The sequence below is a fragment of the Muscardinus avellanarius genome, assembly GCF_963383645.1.
Source record: "Muscardinus avellanarius genome assembly, chromosome: 3".
NCBI classification, from domain to species: Eukaryota; Metazoa; Chordata; class Mammalia; order Rodentia; family Gliridae; genus Muscardinus; species Muscardinus avellanarius.
This window is the reverse complement of record NC_137788.1, coordinates 74,530,170-74,549,894: the sequence shown is the minus strand read 5'-3', so window position 1 is coordinate 74,549,894 and position 19,725 is coordinate 74,530,170. Positions and strand designations below refer to the sequence as shown.

Genomic DNA, 19,725 nt, shown 5'->3' with positions numbered 1-19,725 from the left:
AGAACAATTCTGTACAAATCTTTTTATAGACATATGTTTTCATTTTCCTTGGGTAAATACCCAGGAGTGAAATTGCTGGATCATGGGGTAGATGCATGAGTGTTTATTTTATATTCCCGCCAACAATGTAGGAGAGTTCTGGTTGCTACACATCCTCAAAAACATTTGGTACTATCAATCCTTCTAATTTTAGTTCTTCTGGTGGGTGTAAAGTGATTTAAGCTTCTACTTTGGCAAATTTTCCGAACTAGCAAGAAATACATATGTATAAAATTCAGGTTTGGAGGAAATATTGGTTGAAGAGATTGAAATATGTGATATTAGGAAAGTTACTTTATCCAAGATTGGGCCATACAACCCATAACCTGAGACAATAAGCAATTCTAAAGGATGTGGAACAAACAGCCAGACAAATGGTTCAGAATACTCTCCACTACATTATAATACGAGAAAAGTAAAGTTAATGCCTAGAAAACTGCAGCCTTCATTGATAAGACATATACAAACTCTGATTTTCCCTATAGAGCTGGCCTGGGTGTACAACACATCCCACCAATTTACCTCCTCGTGGTCCAAATTCTGGATGACTGTCCCCATATAGCTGAGTTAACCCACAAAATGGTGTCATGAAACATCCAGACCTTTGGAAGAGATGCCTGCTCCTCCCTCCCTCTTCCCAATCCCAACTTCACATCCTAATACATCTGAGAGAAAGGGATTCACATTATTGGGCACCGACACTGCTCTTAGGCACTGACCTCATAGGCAATGTGCCTATCTTGTCTTTTAGTCCTCACAACAGGATCTTTGTAAAGTTAGTTGCTTTTGGCTTCATGTTCTATGTGTGAAACCAAGGACTAAGAGAGCTAGAGTGTCTTTTCTGGGGTTACATACATACAAAAGAACCAGAATTTGACTAAATCTCACACTGTTTCATTGTACCTTGCTAAGCACCAAGAAGGCAAATTGTAGGGGTCTGTAGTGGGTTCTAAGACAGTAGTAGAAGGTGCTGTGTATCTTTTGGTCAGATCTGTTCCCTCCTCTTTTCTGTTTTCTGCTTTCTAGTGTTTGCAGTGAAGGTAATGCTGATTATCTCCACCCAAGCATGGGTAGCTTTTCAGAAGATGGCAGGTGTAAATGAGATTTAGCCCTTTTCTCTGCAGCTGTCACTGTGTCTCAGGTCTTGGGTTTTCTGCTTGTAGAAAGGAATAGTTAGCCTGCCACCTTAGCCTCCTTCCCCCTCAGTCTCTCAGAGCCTCTCTGCCCCTTCACTGCTTTCTAGTCCTCTTCCTCCTGCTCACTCTCCAATGTAGAAGGGAGATAACTGCATTCAGCACATGTTTCTTCAGTGAGTTACCTGTTCCTGAAAAGCTCTAGCTTGCTCCTCAAATCCTGCTGTTCGGAAATAATTGACGACATCCATCACTGCCCAGTCGGCAGGATCGGGTGGTCTCCCATTTTCCATGGAACTGCAAAACACAAACCCAGACAGTTGTCAGGGCATGGTGTGCATGAGGGTGTGGCTGGATTCACTACTTTGTCTCCCAGTGCTGGTCTGGGTCAGCTCATGGGGACCTTGACCCTCTCCTCATTCACAGGACTAGACCAATCTCAGTCTACTTCCAGAAGGACCCCAGCCCTCTTCTCCCTCCAAAGTCTACCTCCAGCGATCATTCTGTGTCCCTTGGTGCCTAATGACCAGAGATATCACTGGCTTAGTCACCACTTTCCTAATAAACTAATTGACCTGCAAGATAAATGATTTCTTCACAGACTATTTTTAAAATCAGAGACACTGAGAGTGGACCAATAACTTTTGGTGGCCCACAGCTTGGTAATATTCATACTGCAACTTAAAATACAAATACTCAATTTACAATGTGATTCCAGCATGCCTCTCTCTTCCCATCTCTCACCACCTGCCCTACCCACTTCACCACACACCAGGGATAAAGCATTCCCCCACAGCTTTCCCCCACAGCTCATGCCTGTTCCTTGACCTGGCCTTCGCACATCCTGTTCTGGTCACTTACCATGCCTCCTCACGTCCTATCACCCCTACCAGCTCAAAGGCCACCTCTTCTTTGAGGCATTTCCTGGCACTTTTAGGCGAGTGTTTGAATTAGAACTTCCTCTGCATTCCAGCACTCCATTCACCCTCCCATTATGGCACCTGTCACACTGGATTATGCTCTCTGCTTACTGGACAGTTTCTTCCACTGGAGTAGATGTGTGGGATAGAGATACTACTGCTAGTTTTATCATTTCTTGTGTTGAGCATGTATTTGGGAACTCAATCAATATTGTTAAGTAAATAAACAGATGACAATCAAACACTCATCCGACAGGTTCCTGGGTTACTCTTTCTTTCCACTGGCTATAGAGGAGGTCTGGCAGGGAAATGGAGAGAGACTGGCAATGACCCACAGTGTCCGTGCCTCTTGACTCCCTTCTATGTTTCAGGAATATTTGTCTGGATATCTCTGTATCTCATCTAAACTGATTTTCCCAGAATGTACACCGATTACATTGTCACTCTGCTTGAAATCCCTCCAAAGCTTCCCAGTGTTCTTAGGATAATTTCCCAAAAACCTTTCATTTTCTAGTACTGAAGCTAGAACCCAAGGGTATTCTGTCTCTGAGCTATACCCCCAGCCCTATTTTTCATTCTTTACTTTGAAACAGGATCACATTAAATTGTGGAGGGCCTTACTAAGAAGCTGAGGCTTGACCACAAACCTGGGATCCTCCTGTCTCAGCCTCCCAAGTACTTGGATTACGAGTGAGCCACCATGCCCAGCTCCATACAACTTAAATGGGCTTAGGAGGTCCTTCAAGAGAAAGGCCCTCCCCCTCTTCAGCTTAGAAACACACTGGGGTGCAAAACATACAGCCCTTGTCCTTATGGACCTTACAGTCATGTGGGGGTAGACACTGATCAATAATCATACAAGTGAATGTACAGCTGTAAGTTATGCTAAACGCTGGGGAGGACAGGCACACTGCACTGTGACAGGGCAAGGCTGGACGAGGCTTTCCTGTGGAAGTTTCCTTTGAGGTGAGGCCTAGAAGGCAGCCAGAAGTTGACTGAAAAGTGGTTGAAGATAGTTCCAGACTTTGCAGCAGGAACACATACAGCCAAGGCAGCCATGCATGATCTTGGAGGCCACATTGGAGATTCTGGACTTTTGCCAAGAGCAAGGGGAAGTCGTCCAATGATCTTCAAAGAAGGTACTGGATAAGAGCCAGAGGGGACCAAGAGGTATAGATGAGAGTCTCATAGTCATCCAAGGAGACGATGCAGACCCAGAAATGGACAGAAGAATATATATTTATAAGATATTTAATTAATAAAATAAAAATAACCAGTAGTAGGCCAGACAGAGAATAAAGGGATGGAGGTGTCACAGAGCTGAGTGGAGGGTGGTACCTTCACGGAGATGGCATCCTGGGTTTAGTGGGCACACTGAATTGGGCTATCTCCAAATGAAGACCTGTGTTGACTAGGAGTCAACATAGCAGAAGTGTTAGCTGGTGGTGTAAATTTAGAGAGTCAGTTAAATGGTAACTGAAACCTTGAGGGAAGATAAGAAGAAAACTGGGCCTAGAATTAAATTTGGTAAGGTTCAACATTTTGTGAAAATTGAAAATATCCATGTTATTTTTAATAGAGTAAAATTGCCAGACTTCTGAGGGTTACTAAAGGTCTTCAAACATTTAAAGTCAAGGATCTGGTTATATATCACCCCCAGCATAATGTTTTGCTCATAGCAGGAAGCTAAAATACTTGATTAAAAAACTAAATAACTTCGGTTTTTGTTAAAGAAAAGGAAGCCACTGATTAATGGCACATGTGAATTCTCCTGTCTCAACAGCACTTAATTTAAAAACATTTAGAGCCAGTGCTTACTAGTTAGAAGTGTTTTCCTTTTTGAGTCTAATGATTGAATCTCTGAGTACCAAATGCCTTGTAGACATGCATCCATGTGTGTGTACACACAACTTCCCACTTGACAGACAACATATGTTGGAGAAGAACCTTATTTTTCACTCTAACATTGTCAAACATTAATTATGTATTTTAAGCCAATGTCAAATGTTTTCTTTTAAATTATCCATGTGCTGCGATTTTCCATCATCCTATTAACATAAGTAATCATGTGCTGACACTAAGAACCCTCTTCAAGATACTATTTACTTCCTTCTCTTGCTAAACGGTGGGTTTGAAGAATGTTTGGGCAGGAGTTAATAGTTCTTAAAAATCTTTTAAGTTTTCTAATCATCTCACTTCTAGGAGTTAACATAGACTCCCATTGGACACACTTTCAAGTGTCTGAAAATTATCTGAATTCATTCTCCCTGTGGTTAACTTCAATTAGCTGCCTCTCCTCACAAAGAATAGTTATTCACTTGTAATAACGTACTAGCTATTTGTGATTTGAGAATGGGATCCTTTCCTGACTCTTACTCTTTTAGGGTGCAATATCATCACTTCCACAATTACAAAATCTTCTGGAGTACTAGGCAATGCTGCCGGCAATAAAGACTTTGTAAAACTGTTATGGTGTACCGTGAACAGTTACACCATAATTGGAAATGATGTGGGACTGAGCACCTTTCTCCATATGATGTGAGAATCCACCTAGAATAAGTGGTTAAAACCAATTAATACCTGTAATGACTGATCTACCCAAGTTTAAGTCTGATGGCCTCCCAAATAAAAACATTTTAGAAAAATCACATTAGAGTACTCATATCCTGAGAAGAAAACCTATTTATCATTTTTGTAGCTTACCAGCACCCAGCAGAGTTCTGAGTGGTGCATAGTGGATATACAATGAAGATTTGTTGCATTAAACAGGCTAGCAACCAGAAAGCACTTACAGTCTACAATGCTGTTTTCAGAGATTACCTAATATAGGTCTCCATCCTCCACGTGAACTGGGCTACTTTAATCAACTTTTAGGAAACCAAAGCTCAAAAAGAGTAAGAAATTAACCTCCAATTGCATAATATACAAAGCCAGGATTGTACTCTGCATCTGCTTGGCTCCAGCTCTGCCTATCCTTTTCCCTCTGTGTTATCAATTGAGATATAACTATTTATTGAAAGCCTATTTTCTTCTCAGTATTGTGGCTGATGCAGAATTACAAAAACAGAGGTGTACACTTCCTGCCCTCATGGAGCTGGAAGCAATCTGGAGAGGAAAAACAGACTTGGAAACAGCCAACTCCCAGTAACTCCAGGGCGCATGCCACGGAGGGCTCAGTGAGCTCTGCCCAACTCCAACACTTGACTATTTTTGATGACCACTTAAAAAGGCATTTGTTGCTCCAAACACACCTGAGCCAGGCTCGAGAAATGGATGTGTGTCTTGTGGAGGCTAGTGCACTCAGGTGCACACCATTGCTGCCAAGTAGCTAATGTTAATGCAAGATGGCTGGCTTTGCTGTGCCCTCCTGGAGGTTACAGCAACAGTTTTAAGAAAAATTCTAGAGATGATTGAAGGTAACATGAAGGTGGGAGTGGGGTGGTGTGAAGGTTGGGGGTAAGAGGAGACAAAGCCAAATAATGGGCCTCATTGGGACATTTTTGGAGGATGGACTTAAGTGATGCTTTTTCTTGCTACGAAAGCAATGTCTCTCCTTAACAGCTGATATTTCTGGCAAAACTTAACTTTATTCCCTTCTAAATGTACCATTTTCTCCACCTCTTTTCTTATACTGTGTGCAAATCATATTCCAGAAGGAATTTAGGCAGCACTGTTTAAGATACCTTCCTGAAGGTGATTCCGTTGTAGCTACTAATTTTTAACCAATGCAATTAGTTGGCAGACAGGTAAGTGACATTGACATTGGATATTTATTATTTACTCTCATCATAGCAAAATGTTCCTTAGAAAATAACACATATTAAGATAATAAATTTATGAGTATTTTATAGGTATTGAAATCTTTAAAAATACATATTTTCCCTTACTTTAAAATTAACAAGAAATAAAAAGACAGAATTTGTCTTCAATGCTCTACCAATCAAGTCAATGATTCCATTTAACTCAGTCACCTTTTAGCTGCTGTGCATATGGCTAGGTACATCATGTACTGCTAAAAATTCAATCAGGTGTGAATAACTCACTAGGAAATGGTTATTCCTTAATTAAACAATCACTTCATTTTTAAAGGAAGCTAAGAAATACAATCATGGAAACAGAAATGCCATAAATAACAATTTGGCAGATATATGCAGATTAATTAAGGCCTGTTCATGTAGGCACAACATAATTTTATCCTTTCTCTTTGCATGAAAGCAGGTGGAAAATAGTCGAAATTTTCTCTGAATCTAGCTCAACTATATTTTATGATGCATATGATATTATAGATTCTGAGGATTCATCAGCTTAAAAAAGTATGCTCAATAAATACAATCCAAATGTGATTTCACAACTCTATTATATTTATTTGTAGAATTTCTATTTCAGAGTTCAGAGGAAATGATACTTTTAACACTAGTTTACATATTATGGTGATCTTTCTGTCACATTGCTCCTTTTACAGAGATAATTCTCAATGTTACTTATTTTTACAATCAGCAATGCACTCTAACTTTGCACTGCCTTAATCTTTAGAACTTATTTTTTTTAAATTAAATTACCCCACTCTTTGCCATGTCTTAAAATGGCCCTTGGCTAAAAGCAATTTCATTCTGATTCTAATAAATTAATATCGATTTCTTTGCCTATAACATCTCCAAGAATGAAGCAACTAAATGAACTTTAGTTTTATCTCTATTCCTCTCTCCCTCTCTCTCATACTAACAAGCAGGGATTTCTCTGAAAGGCAGACTCAAAAAGAGAAAGGATGAATCAAAGATTCTTGACAGGACATTTTTCATCTTAAAATACTCAGATAAATAGGAGCTGACTGCATTTGTCTGCAACATACCCAAGTGCTGAAAGCATTGGAAAAGCAAATAACTCATCAAGCCTTCCATGTATTTCAAATTCTTTAGATTAGCATTCAAAGTCTTAATTCAAACATAACTTTCTAGTTTGTACTGAAACCCAACTGGAAAAATCCTAGGCCTTCTATGCTATGTCACTCAAATCCTCTCTAGTCAATTTCTAAGGTTAAAATCCTTCTTCCTAGCCGGGTGTGGTGGCGTCTCTGGGTTCCACCTCCAGTACCACACACACACACACAAAAAAAATCCTCCTCCTCCTCCTCATTATTATTATTATTATTATTATTATTATTATTATTTATTTTGTAGCACCGAGGATTGAACCCAGGGGCATTCTACCTCCAAGCTTACACCCGCAGCCCAATTTTTTATTCTTTAGTTTAAGACAGAATCTCACTAAGTTGCAGAGGGCCTCACTAAGTAGCTGAGTCTGGTCATGAACCCTGATTCTCCTGTTTCAGCCTCCCAAGTACTGAGATTACAAGCATGCACCACCACACCTGGTTTTCCTACTCATTATTTAAAAAGTACTTCTTAAATGTTCTCTTCCAATTTCTGCAATCAACATTTTTTCCAATCATTGAATGATAAAATTTAACATGCCTACCATGACCCAGGCACTTGATAAGTACTGCAAACTCATAGCCTAATATAGAAGATAATCTCAGATCAGCTGTCAGGTGAAGAGCCATGTTGGTTCCCCACCTTAGTTAGAGAACAGAGCAGATGGATGTTGGGGGAAAGATGGAAAGCCAACATGGCATTGTGAGTTAGTCTGTTCTAGGTGTGTGGATGAGAGGTTGGGAAGCCCTGAATCAGCAGCAACACTGGGAAAAGCAAATGGGGACAAGAGAGGTATCTTCCTGCATTATTTCTTTCTTGTGTGACAGGTACCTTCCCTCAGGTTAATGACTGTCCTCTGAAAATGCACAACACTCTATCCTGGGATACCTCTACCAACATCCACTCCCATCTTCCTAAAAACAGAGAATACTATAAATAGTCTCTTTTCTTACCTGTTAACTTATACTACAAATAAACTGTTCTAGATTAGTGTAAATAAGGACACTCATTTAATGTGCACACAAAAATTTTTGACTTTTATTTACTATCATATATAATTCATGCCAAACACAAACATATAAATGTCCTAATTATTAATACTAAAGATGATGGCCTAGACACAGCCTAAAGAACTTTTCTTTCTTGACCCAAGCCATGGCACAGTGATCACTTTTTCTAAGGACTTAGGTGTAATTTTGTCACTTAGAGAAACTTGCTTTTCCTTCCATAGGGATCTCAGTAGTAGGAACTATGTAAAAATAGCATCACTAAAAATATATATAGTATATGCCTGTGAATTTTGCTGACTTTGACTGAAACTCCTATTGTTTTCACACTTAAAATCTGATATTTTAATATGTGTACTTTTATTTTTATTCTTTTGAAATGTACACTTCCTTAAGCTATTTGCAATGTACAAAATGGCACAGATAAAAAATAATAAACAAATTCAATTCTTAATTCAAGTTGTCATTTGAGGGGAATAATCACTTAGCTATTTATCATAAGGTCACACGAATAAACACCTATAAGGTATTAAGGGATGGATTGTAGCTTCTATAAGTAAAAGCTGGGCATGGTGGTACACACTTGTAATCCCAGTACTTGGGAGGTTGAGAAAGGAGGATTGCAGGTTTGTGGCCAGCCTCAGCTACTTAGTGAGGCCCTCTGCAACTTAGTAAGACATTGTTTCCAAATAAAATATAAAAGGAGTGATGATAGTGGGCATCCTTGTCTTGTCCTGATTTTAGAGGAAATTCGTGCATTTTTTTCTCCATTCAATATAATGTTGGCTTTGGGTTTATTGTATATTGCCTTAATGATGTTGAATACATTCCTTCTATTCCAATTTTCTGCAGTGTTTTTAATGTAAATGGGTGTTGGATTTTTTCAAATGCTTTTTCAGCATTTTTTTACATGATCATGTGGTTTTTCTTCTCAGTTCTATTTATATGGTGAATAACGTGTACTGATTTGCATATGTTGAACCAGCCTTGCTTTTCTGGGATGAAACCAACTTGGTTGTGGTGTACAATTCTCTTGATATGGTTTTGAATGCGTACAGCTAGTATTTTGTTTAGAATTTTTGCATCTATTGTTCATCAAGGATATTGGTCTGTAATTTTCCTTTCTTGAGGTATCATTATTTGGCTTTGGTATTAATGTGATCCTGGCCTTGTAGAAGGAATTTGGGAGAATTCCATCTCTTTCAATTTCCCGGAAGTTGTGAAGTATTGGGATTAGTTCTTCACTGAAGGTTTTGTAGAATTCAGCTGGAAACCTGTCAGGGCCTGGGCTTTTCTTTGATGGCAGAATTTTTATTGCTGTTTCTATTTCTTTGCTTGCTATTGGTTGGTTTAGCCTTGCTATTTGCTCTTGGTTCAATTTAGGTAGGCTATATGTGCTTACAAATGTATTGATTATTTTCCATGTTTTCCAGTCTATTGGAGTATAATTTTTCAAAATAGTTTCTGATAATTTTTGAATTTCCCCACTGTCTGTGGTTATGTCTCCCTTTTCACTTCTAATTTTAATGATTTGATTCTCTCTTTTGGTTGGGTTGGCCAGGGGGTTGTCAATCTTATAAATCTTTTCAAAGAACCAGCTTTGTGTTTTATTGGTTCTTTGAATTATTTTTTATTCTCTATTTCATTTATTTCCTCTCTGATTTTAATTATTTCCTGCCTTCTGCTGGCTTTGGAATTATATTATTGCAGTTTTTCTAGGTCCTTGAAATGTGTCATTAGGTTGTTTACTTGGCAACTCTCTGTTCTTCTTATATGGGCACTCAATGCTATAAACTTTCCTCTTAACACTGCCCTCCAAGTGTCCCATAGATTTTGGTAAGCTGATTAACCAATTCAGCAAAGTTACAGGATACGAAATCAATCTAAACAAATTAGTTGGTTTTCTATATGCCAACAATGAATCCACAATGAATGAAATAAAGAAAACAATTCCATTTACTATAACCTCAAAATCAATAAAATACCTAGGAATAAACCTAACCAAAGATGTAAAAGACCCTCTACAATGAAAACTATAAAACATTAAAGAAATAAATTTAAGGAAGAAGACCTTGGAAGAAGAAAAGATTGCCCTTGCTCATGGATAGGTAAAATAATTATCATCAAAATGGCCATTCTGCCAAAAGTGATCTACAAATTCAATGCAATTCCTATCAAGTAATCAACAACATTCTTCATAGACCTAGAAAAATCAGTCATGAATTTTATATGGAGAAATAAAAGACCCAGAATAGCCAAAGCAATTCTCAGCAATAAGTACCATGCAGGAGGCATCACAATCCCTGACTTCAAATTAAACTACAGAGCAATAGTAGTAAAAACAGCGTGGTATTGGCACAACAGGCAAACAGACCAATGAAACAGAATAGAAGATATAGAAACAAACCCACACACCTATAGTCAATTGATCTTTGACAAAGTGGTCAAACTTATACGCTAGAGAAAGACAGCCTTTTAAATAAATGGTGCTGGGAGAACTGGCTATCCATTTGTAGAAAGATAGAACTAAATCCTTACCTCTCACCGTGCACAGGAATCAACTCGAGATGGATCAAAGACTTAGAAATTAGACCAAAGACTGTGAAGTTATTAGAGGAGGGCATAGGCTCAACACTTCAACATATAGGCACAGGCAGTAACTTTCTCAACAAGTCCTTCAAAGCGCAGGATATTAAAGAAAGCATGGCATCAAACTAAAAAGTTTCTTCTCATCAAAAGAAACCATCAAGAACCTAAAGAGAAAGCCTACAGAATGGGAGAAGATCTTTACCAGCCACCACTCTGATAGAGGGCTAATATTAAGAATATGCAAAAAGCTCAAAAGACTCTACACTAGCAAAACAAATACCCAATGGGCAACTGAGTTGAATAGATACTTCACAAAAGAAGAGATACAAATGGCCAATAGATACATGAAAAGATGTTCAACGTCATTAGCCATCAGGGATATATATGCAAATCAAAACTACACTGAGATTCATGTAACCCCATTCAGAGTGACAAGGATAAAGAAGTCAAATAACAACAAATGCTGGGAGGATATGGGGAAAGAGGAACTCTTTTACACTGTTGGTGGGAGTACAAACTAGTTCAGCCACTATGGAGATCAGTGTGGAGATTCCTTAGAAAATTGGGAATAGATCCACCATATGATCCAGCTCTACCACTCCTGGGTATCTTTCCAAAGGGCTTGAAATCAGATAACTACAGTAACATATGCATACCTATGTTCATAGCAGCACAATTCGTAATAGCCAAAAGAAGGAACCAACCTAGGTCTCCATCAACAGATGAATGGATTGCAAAATTATGGGAAATACACACAATGGAATTCTGTTCAACTATAAAGAAGAAGAAAATCATGTCATTCTCAAGAAGATGGAAAGACCTGGAGAACATTATGTTAAGTGAGATTAGCCAAGCACAGAAAGAGAAGGGACATATGTTTTCTCTAATATACCCAAACTAGGGAGTATTGTGGATATCAGAGGGACTCCAGATAATGGAGGGGAAACCTCAGCAAAGCTAGAATGGAAGGATAGGAGAGGAAGAAGGCTAAGGTTGATGGAAGAGCTAAATTCAATTATGTGTAAAAGTATGAATGTAGCATGATCAACCTGGACACTCATTGTTGGGAGGGGGAAAGGAGAAACGAGGGGAAAGGGCACCAAGCACTGAATGCATGCCATTTTCAATATTAGCCACATAAAAATTAAAAAAGAAGAAAAAAAATATAAAATAGGTCTGGGAGTGTAGCCAGAAATAGAAGACCCCTGGGTTCCATCCCCGGTACAACAACAACAACAAAAATAAATAAATAAATAATAGAAGGAGGAGGAGGAGGAAGGTAGTAATAAGATTAGAATAGAAATAAATGAAATAAAGAATGGAAAACCAATAGAAAAAATTAAGAGTTGGCTTTCAAAAAGATAAGGAAAACTGACAAACCTTTTAGCTAACTAAGAAAAGACTCAAAAAATTTAGGGCAACAAACTGGATAGCCAAGAAAAAATGGATAAAATACTAGAAACATACAACCTAAGAAGACTGAATCATGATAAAATAGAAAATATGACTAAAATTATATCTGGTAAGGAGATAGTCAATACTCAAAAGCCAAAAAAGCAAAGTTTAGGACCAGATGGTGCCATGGAAGAACTTTATTAAACATTTAAGGAAGAATTAATGTCAATACTTGTCAAACTCTTTTTAAAAAAATAAAGAGAAAGAAATACTTCTGAACTCATATTTTTGGGGCCAGCACCCTGACACCAAACTCAGAAAAAGATACAACAAGAAAAGAAAACTACAGGTTAGCAAATTAAAAACAGAGCTACCATATGATCCAGCAATCCTACTTTTGGGTATTATCCAAAAGAACTGTAATTAGGATCTCAAAGAAATATTAACACTCACATGTTCACTGTAATACTATTCACAATAGCCAAGAGGTAGAAATAATTTAAATACTGATCAATATATGAATGAATAAAAAATTCCAAAAAAGAAGACTTTCATTTGTGACAACATGGATGAACTCTGAAGAAATTATGATTAAGTAAAATAAGCTAACCACAGAAAGACAAATCCTACATGATTCTTCTTATATGAGGTATCTAAAATAATAAAACTCAAGGAAGCAAAGAACAGAACAGTGGTTGGCAGAGGCATGGGAAACTGTTACTTATCAACTGGTACACAATTTCAGTTATGCACCCTAAGTTCTAGAGGTCCTATATGACATTGTACCAGCAGATAACAATACTGTATTATACACTTAAATTTGTTGAAAGCAGATCTCATATTGTTTTCGGAAAGGAAGAAAAAGAATAAAGGAAGGAAGAAAGAAAGGGGGGGAAGGAGGGAGGGGAGGAAAGGAATCATCATGTAACACATTTAGGTAGAGTCAGGGTAGTGTGGTGAGAGACACATACATGTACAAGAGACAATATGAAAATAATACAATAATACAAAGCAGCTCATTTTGAAAGTCCTTGCTAAATTTTGCTATGTAGTTTTTTTTTAATTATTATTATAGAGCTTCTTCACTGAAGAGGTTAAGGGACATGACGGTATGGGGAAATAAACCACTCCCTGTTGAAAAGCTGCTAACTTATAAGCACCTGTCATAGGGAGTAATAGTTCCTCTTCTTGTCCTAAGATAAGATTAAGAGGGATAAAGACTACCTAATGAAAAAGAGAATAAGACTAAAAGAATGGGTTTTTTGGGGGGAGGTCTGGAGATGGAACCCAGGGGCATTCTACCTCCAAGCTACACCCCCTGCCTTATTTTTTATTCTTCATTTTGAAACAGGGTCTCACTGAGTTGCAGAGGGCCGCACTAAGGAGCTGAGGCTGTCTGCAAACTGCCATCCTCTGGTCTCAGCCTCCTGAATGCTGGGATTACAAGCGTGCACCACCACGCCTGGCTCGAGAATGGGTTGTTGTTTTTTTTTAAAGGATATACTAAATACTTGAGATTTGGACAGATATAAAATATGTAAAATGTCTAGAACATTTTTTTAGAATTAGGTAAAAATTTTAACATGTATCTAATATGGCCAATCATATATATCAATGATTAAAGCACGTCATGTTCTAAGTTTTATGATTGATTTAAAATCTGTACATATGAAAGCCATAAAAAGAAAATACTACACTGGGCATGGTGATGCACACTTGTAATCCCAGTACTTGGGAGGCTGAAAGAGGGGGATCATGCAGATTTGAAGCCAGCCTCAACTACTTAGTGAGGCTCTCCACAACTTAGTAAGACCCTGTTTCCAAATAAAATGTAAAAGTAGATCTGGGAGCATAGCCCAGAGGTAGGAAACCCCTGGATGAGAGAGAGAGAGAGAGCACTACAATTCCATTTGTTCAATAAAAGCTTATGTATATGTGTAGTGCTTTGAATGTATCTATGTGTTCTTATATGTTCATATATGTATATTCTTGAATATAAATATTTGTATATTTTATTGTGATTATGTTTATATAAAGTATATACAAAAAAGCTTTCTAGAATGATACATCCTAAACTATTAAGATGGCTCCCTTAGCTATTTTTAATAATACAATAGATGCATATGAACCAACAAGCAAAATAAAAGCTAGAATCATGACAATACATCTGTCCAAATGGCTTGGCTCCCTACCCTACTTCTACCATGAATGGTCATCATCAGCATCAATCTAATGTTCCTAGTGCACTTGGGTGTATACTTTCACCTTTCAACATGGTAGCCACGTGTAACATGCAGCTATTGGACATTTAACATTTGACTAAGAATCAGAATTTTAAGTTTTATTTAATTTACATATAAATTTAAAAACTTGAAGTGCAAAAATATGTCTCTGTTAAATACAACTCCATTGTTTTGCTTTGACTACATTTCACCTTATTCCATCCCATAGGATGCTGTTGTTCAAGTCCTCACATCAAGTACCTGTTGTCCTCTTTAGTACCACACATACACACGTCTATCTTGGAGTTTGTGTCAATAGACTGATTCAGTTCAACACACTTTTTCCTGTGCATCCAGATAACATTGCACTCTATTGGTTGAATGTTTTCAGATGGCATGAGTTATGAAGATTCCTTTCTCTGTTGTAACTAAATTGATAGCTATGTTATGTTTTAATTACTGCATAATTAAATACTTTAGTTAAAACAAAAATAGATATGTTTTTAAAAGAGGCATAATTGAGAGGAGATGCAGAGCCTAGTATCAGAAAGAAAAGGAAAAGGGGAGCTGGGTAAAAATGTGTTGAAGATTTTATGAAGAATAGAAATTACAATTTGCTACAGCATGACAAAAAGAAAGGTGTTGCGTAAAAATGATAAAGATAAATAGAATTATTAGTAGACATTTTCAGCAAAAAGAGAGAACTCGGTAAGTTTCTTTTCAAAAAGCAAAATAAAGAATTGATAAAACTAGTTAACTGAAGTAAAAATTAAACATCCAAGAAAACATTTTAAAGAGATTTAAAACAGAAACTAAGCTTGTAACTTTGTTCAGCAACTAAGTGGCTTGGATTCTTGAACAAAAAAAAAAAAAAAAAGAAAAAATTCTATTTTGTTAAAATATTATGAGAAAAGAATAAAATGGTACTTCTAAAAAACTTAACATTTCCCAATCCACTAAGTCATAGCCTGAAGGTCTTCTAACAGAACCTAAGATCAACAGATTAAATTTGAAAAAAATCACAAGTACTTTCCTTTAGCTTTGTATGGAGATACAATATAAAAGACACTGCCCAATTAATATTTGAGGTATGTTTTCTTCCCCAAAGACTTCCAACCTTATGAAGCAGTGGTAATTTACAACCTGAAAAATTGGACTCATTTTCTAGATATTTTTTAAACCTTTAGCCTCCAAAAATTTCAGCTAGATATAAAAACAAATAAATTTGTTCTCAATGGATGTTACTTCAACTATGTAAGGGGGAAAAAACTGGGTTTATTACAATTTTAAAGCAAGATACAAATCGTTTCCTTATTGCTTCATTCCACCATCTAATATCTATGTTTGTTTTCCTGAAGTAGAGTCTTAAATCACAGATACTATTATTAAATTGTTCAGCATATATAGCAAATGGTATGGATCAAAGCCAGTTAATGGAACTGTTAAAAGAAACAGAGAATGATGAATTTACTGATCTGTATTCTTTTCCAGGGCTTATTTATTTAATCATAAGATATTTTATGAAAGGAAATATTTGCCAAATATTCAAAGTTAAAGACAAAAGTAGCAGAGTAATTTTTTTCCTTATTGACATCACACTGCGCATGAGTGAGCTAAATCTGAAGATCCAAGAAAAGGAAAAGTTGGTTTGTGACCCAGCTAAAAAAGTATAAAGTTATGTTGAAATCGCAACATAATTTTCAGGGTATAATACCATAATAATACTTTTATCCATTTTTCTAACACAAACCTCAAGAAAATTCTGAACAATAATTTATTGACATCGACAAACTTAGAGATATTTATCAATTTATGTGAACTATTTTGAATTCAATGTTAATAATACAGAGTTGACATGAGCATTAATAAATTTAACTTAAGCAGATGTAGTTTTGAGACTAGCATCCTTTTGCTTCAAAGTGAAATCAAGATAAACTTGTGTCAGTGTAGATGCAAACAGTAAAAGAAAACAGTGTTTTTGGTACTTGATTTAGTTATTAGAAAACTTGTATTTTTGGAATTAATTGGGCATGTAATTCTACTTTTCAACTATAAATTTTGTGAAATCTAAATGCAGATCAAGTATTTCCAAAGAAAATTGTCCAACTTGAGATATACCTTAATTGTAAACTACACAATGAGCTTAGCAAATTTAGTGCAAAAAATATAAAACATCTCATTAATAATGTTATGACTGCATGCTAAATATTTTGATAGATTGTTAGATAAAACATATTATTGAAATTTATTTCACCTGTTTAGTGACTACTAGAAAATCATGTCTGCAGCTCAGGTTGTATTTCTGCTGGATAGCACTGATATCTAGAAATGAAACTGATATGCTATAAAATATTTGACTGCTCAACACTAGAAAATAATTTTGAACTGCTGTTTTCCAAAGTTGCCTTACCAACTTACACTCCCACCAGCGCTGCATCCTATAAATCCACATCCTCTGTAATAATTCATATAGTCATACTTTAAAAACTTTGCCAAGTGAATAGGTATGTCACTGTGATCTGTGATCTTGATTTGTATTTTCTTTTTTTTAAGAGGGGTTCTTTTTTTGTGTGTGTGTCATTTTGAAACCAGGGATCAAACCTAGAGCGCCACACCTGCAAAGCAGGCACTTTGCCACTGAGCTACATCCCGGCCCTGGTTTGTATTTTCTTGATCAGTGATACTGTATATCTCTTCATATATCAATTTTCTCTTCTGTGAAATGCTTAATATTTTCTACATTTTTATAATACTTTTCTATTTTTGCTTTTCATGTTGATTTGCTAATTATTACTGCTGAAGACTCCGAATACAAAATTAAACATAAAATTCCCTTACTCTTGTCTTTACGAATGAGTGTAAGTAGAGTCTAATCCCTGGTGACTGTCATGCCAACATCATATTAACTCATTACAGAATAATCATGATCTGAGCAAGGATCCATATTAGAGATCTAAGTTTTGTGGAGCAATACTGAGAGACATTAGCAGGAACGAGTGAATGAAGCAAAGAAGAAAATGAGGAAGAGTAGTCTTGTATGATATTTCCTTAAAACACTTTAAGTCCAGTTTGACTAAATAGAAGATCTGAAATAAAAACCTCTTTTTTTGTTTTTGTGGTACTGGGGATTGAACCCAAAAGCATTTTACCTCTGAGCTATATCCTAGGGCCCTGTTTTTTATTCTTTATTTTGAAACAGAGTCTCACTAAGTTGCAGAGGGCCTCATTAAGTAGCTGAGGCTGGCTGTGAACCTGTGATCCTTTTGTCTCAGCCTCCCAAGTACTGGGATTACAAGCGTGGGCCACCACACCTAGCTTTGAAATTCATCCAAAGTGTGGATGACTTTCATATGTAATAATTCTGTAATAATTCACATAATCATAGGAATCATTATATAGTCATAGGAATTATTACGGAGGATGTGGACTTATAGGATACAGCACTGGTGGGAGTATAAGTTGGTAAGGCGACTTTGGAAGAATTTCAATCATCCTTTTTCTCCTCTTTCAGCGATCCAAGACCTAGTTCTGGAATAAGCCTGCCCCCAAACTTCTTAAAGCCAGACCTGCTCCAATTTATGGGACTGATATAGATAAAAGACACAGGACTATCCTGGAGAGAAGAGAGATACACAAAGATGATAACTCTGATGACAGAGGGTTCCCCTAGGTGGATATCAGAGTCCTGGTTGGCATCTTCATGTGAGGAATCTACCTGAGGTTGTGAAAAATACACCCTAAGGAAGTAGAAGAAACAGACCTTGGAGATTTTGCAGAGATAGGAATATTGCCTTTTTGCACCTATCACAGAGAAAATAAGAGCAATCTTAGAGACTGAAGACTGGGCTCAAACCTCAGGTTTGCTCCTTTCTCATGTAATTTCAAAGAATTAACTTTTCTAAACTCTAGTTACTTCAAACAGGCTGCGATGTATTCCCCATATCAAATGGTACAATTATTAAATGAGATGATGGTTATAAAGACAATTAGTACAATGCAAGGCTCCTGGTAGGAACTCTGGCTTTCTGAATTGGAAAATAAAGGCTATCACTGCCATTCATGCCACACTTTTTAAGTGTTTTCTTTTAATGTTCATAACAACTCTCTATTCTATTTTATAGTCAAGAGAACCAAGGCAGAGCAAAATTAAATGATTACTCATTCTTTTGCTAAGAAATGAATGCAAAGTTAAACCCAAATCTTTTGAACTTAAGACTTAAAGTGAAAAAGCACTTTCTATCACAATGTCATAATTCCTCTGATTTCTAAACCTATGTTAGGAGTGTTGCTTCTTTGCTAAAGGAAGGCAATTTTCTGTCCCAACTAATAAAACCGTCTTTATTTATTTTTTAGAGGTACAGACAAAGATTTATTTGGGAAAAAAGAGACACATTCACTGGAGAATATGGGATACCTTAAAGGGGACACACCTTGTCTTTATTCTTATAAAGTTTTTAAAAAATAATTTTAGATTTATGGAAAAGTTTAAAAGTATAAAACCCTCATATATCCTTCATCCAAATTCCAGGAAATGTTAATATTTTACCACATTTGCTTTATTATCCTTCTCTTTCTTTCTCTTTCTCCCCTACTATGATATACAAAGTAAGAGGCAGAAAAAAGGCAAAGAAATTTCCGGATTGAAATATTTGAAAATTCATGGTCTTTTCAGAGTTTTAAACAAAAAGGACCAGTACTAACACATAAACTAATTTCTAATACTTATAAACCACCCCACTGCACATTTCTCAAATGAAGGTTCCCCTAACCGTGGTTCACAAGTGGGCATGATTTTGTCCTGTGGGGAACATTTGGCAATAGCTGAAGACATTTTTGATTGTCACAACTAGAAAGAGGGGAACCACTGGCAGCCAACTGGTAGAGACCAGGGAGGCTGCTAAGAACCTGATAATGCACAGGCAGGACAGCCCTCTCCACAGTGTAGCCTTTTATGTCTTTAGGGATATAATATTATAACCTAATTCTGCCCTGCCTGATATGTTAGCACCAGCCACATGGCCATATAGATTAACTGGAAACTCTACTTCCAGTAAAGATGGAGTAATGGGTGCCATATTTACTCTTCTGCCTAAGATAACTAAAGAAAAAAATAAAGTAACAGCAGACAAAACATAAAAAATGGCATTCAAAACATTGACCATAGGCAGGAAAGGATAGTAATTTCTGAGAAATAAAATTCAAGAAAGGCAAGCTCTTTCCACAAAGTACCTGGGGAAGAGGCTTTCAGCATGTACACAGGGCAGTCCTGGAGAGGAGAGAGATACACAAAGAAGATAACTCTGGTAACTTGCAGAGGGTTTTTCTCAGCATCTAAATGTGAGGAATCTATCTGAGGCCGTGGAAAGACACACCCTACGGGATTAAAAGGGACAATCTTTGGAGACTATGCAGGGATAGGAATAGTGCCTTTTCTACCTACTAGAGAGGAAAAATCTCATAACTCAGGACTTAGGAGATTTTGTTAGAGT

General features: G+C 36.8%; 1 protein-coding gene across 1 annotated transcript in view; it reads right to left on the bottom strand.

Annotated features, from left to right (window-relative positions):
- SAMD13 (sterile alpha motif domain containing 13) overlaps window positions 1-19,725 on the bottom strand; it is a gene marked incomplete at both ends in the record, with an annotated part of 39,484 nt that overhangs the window by 16,568 nt on the left and 3,191 nt on the right. The window contains one exon of the mRNA XM_080693159.1: window positions 1,358-1,469. Within this exon, the coding sequence (XP_080549285.1) occupies window positions 1,358-1,469 (112 nt within the window). The remainder of the gene's footprint in view (window positions 1-1,357; window positions 1,470-19,725) is intronic.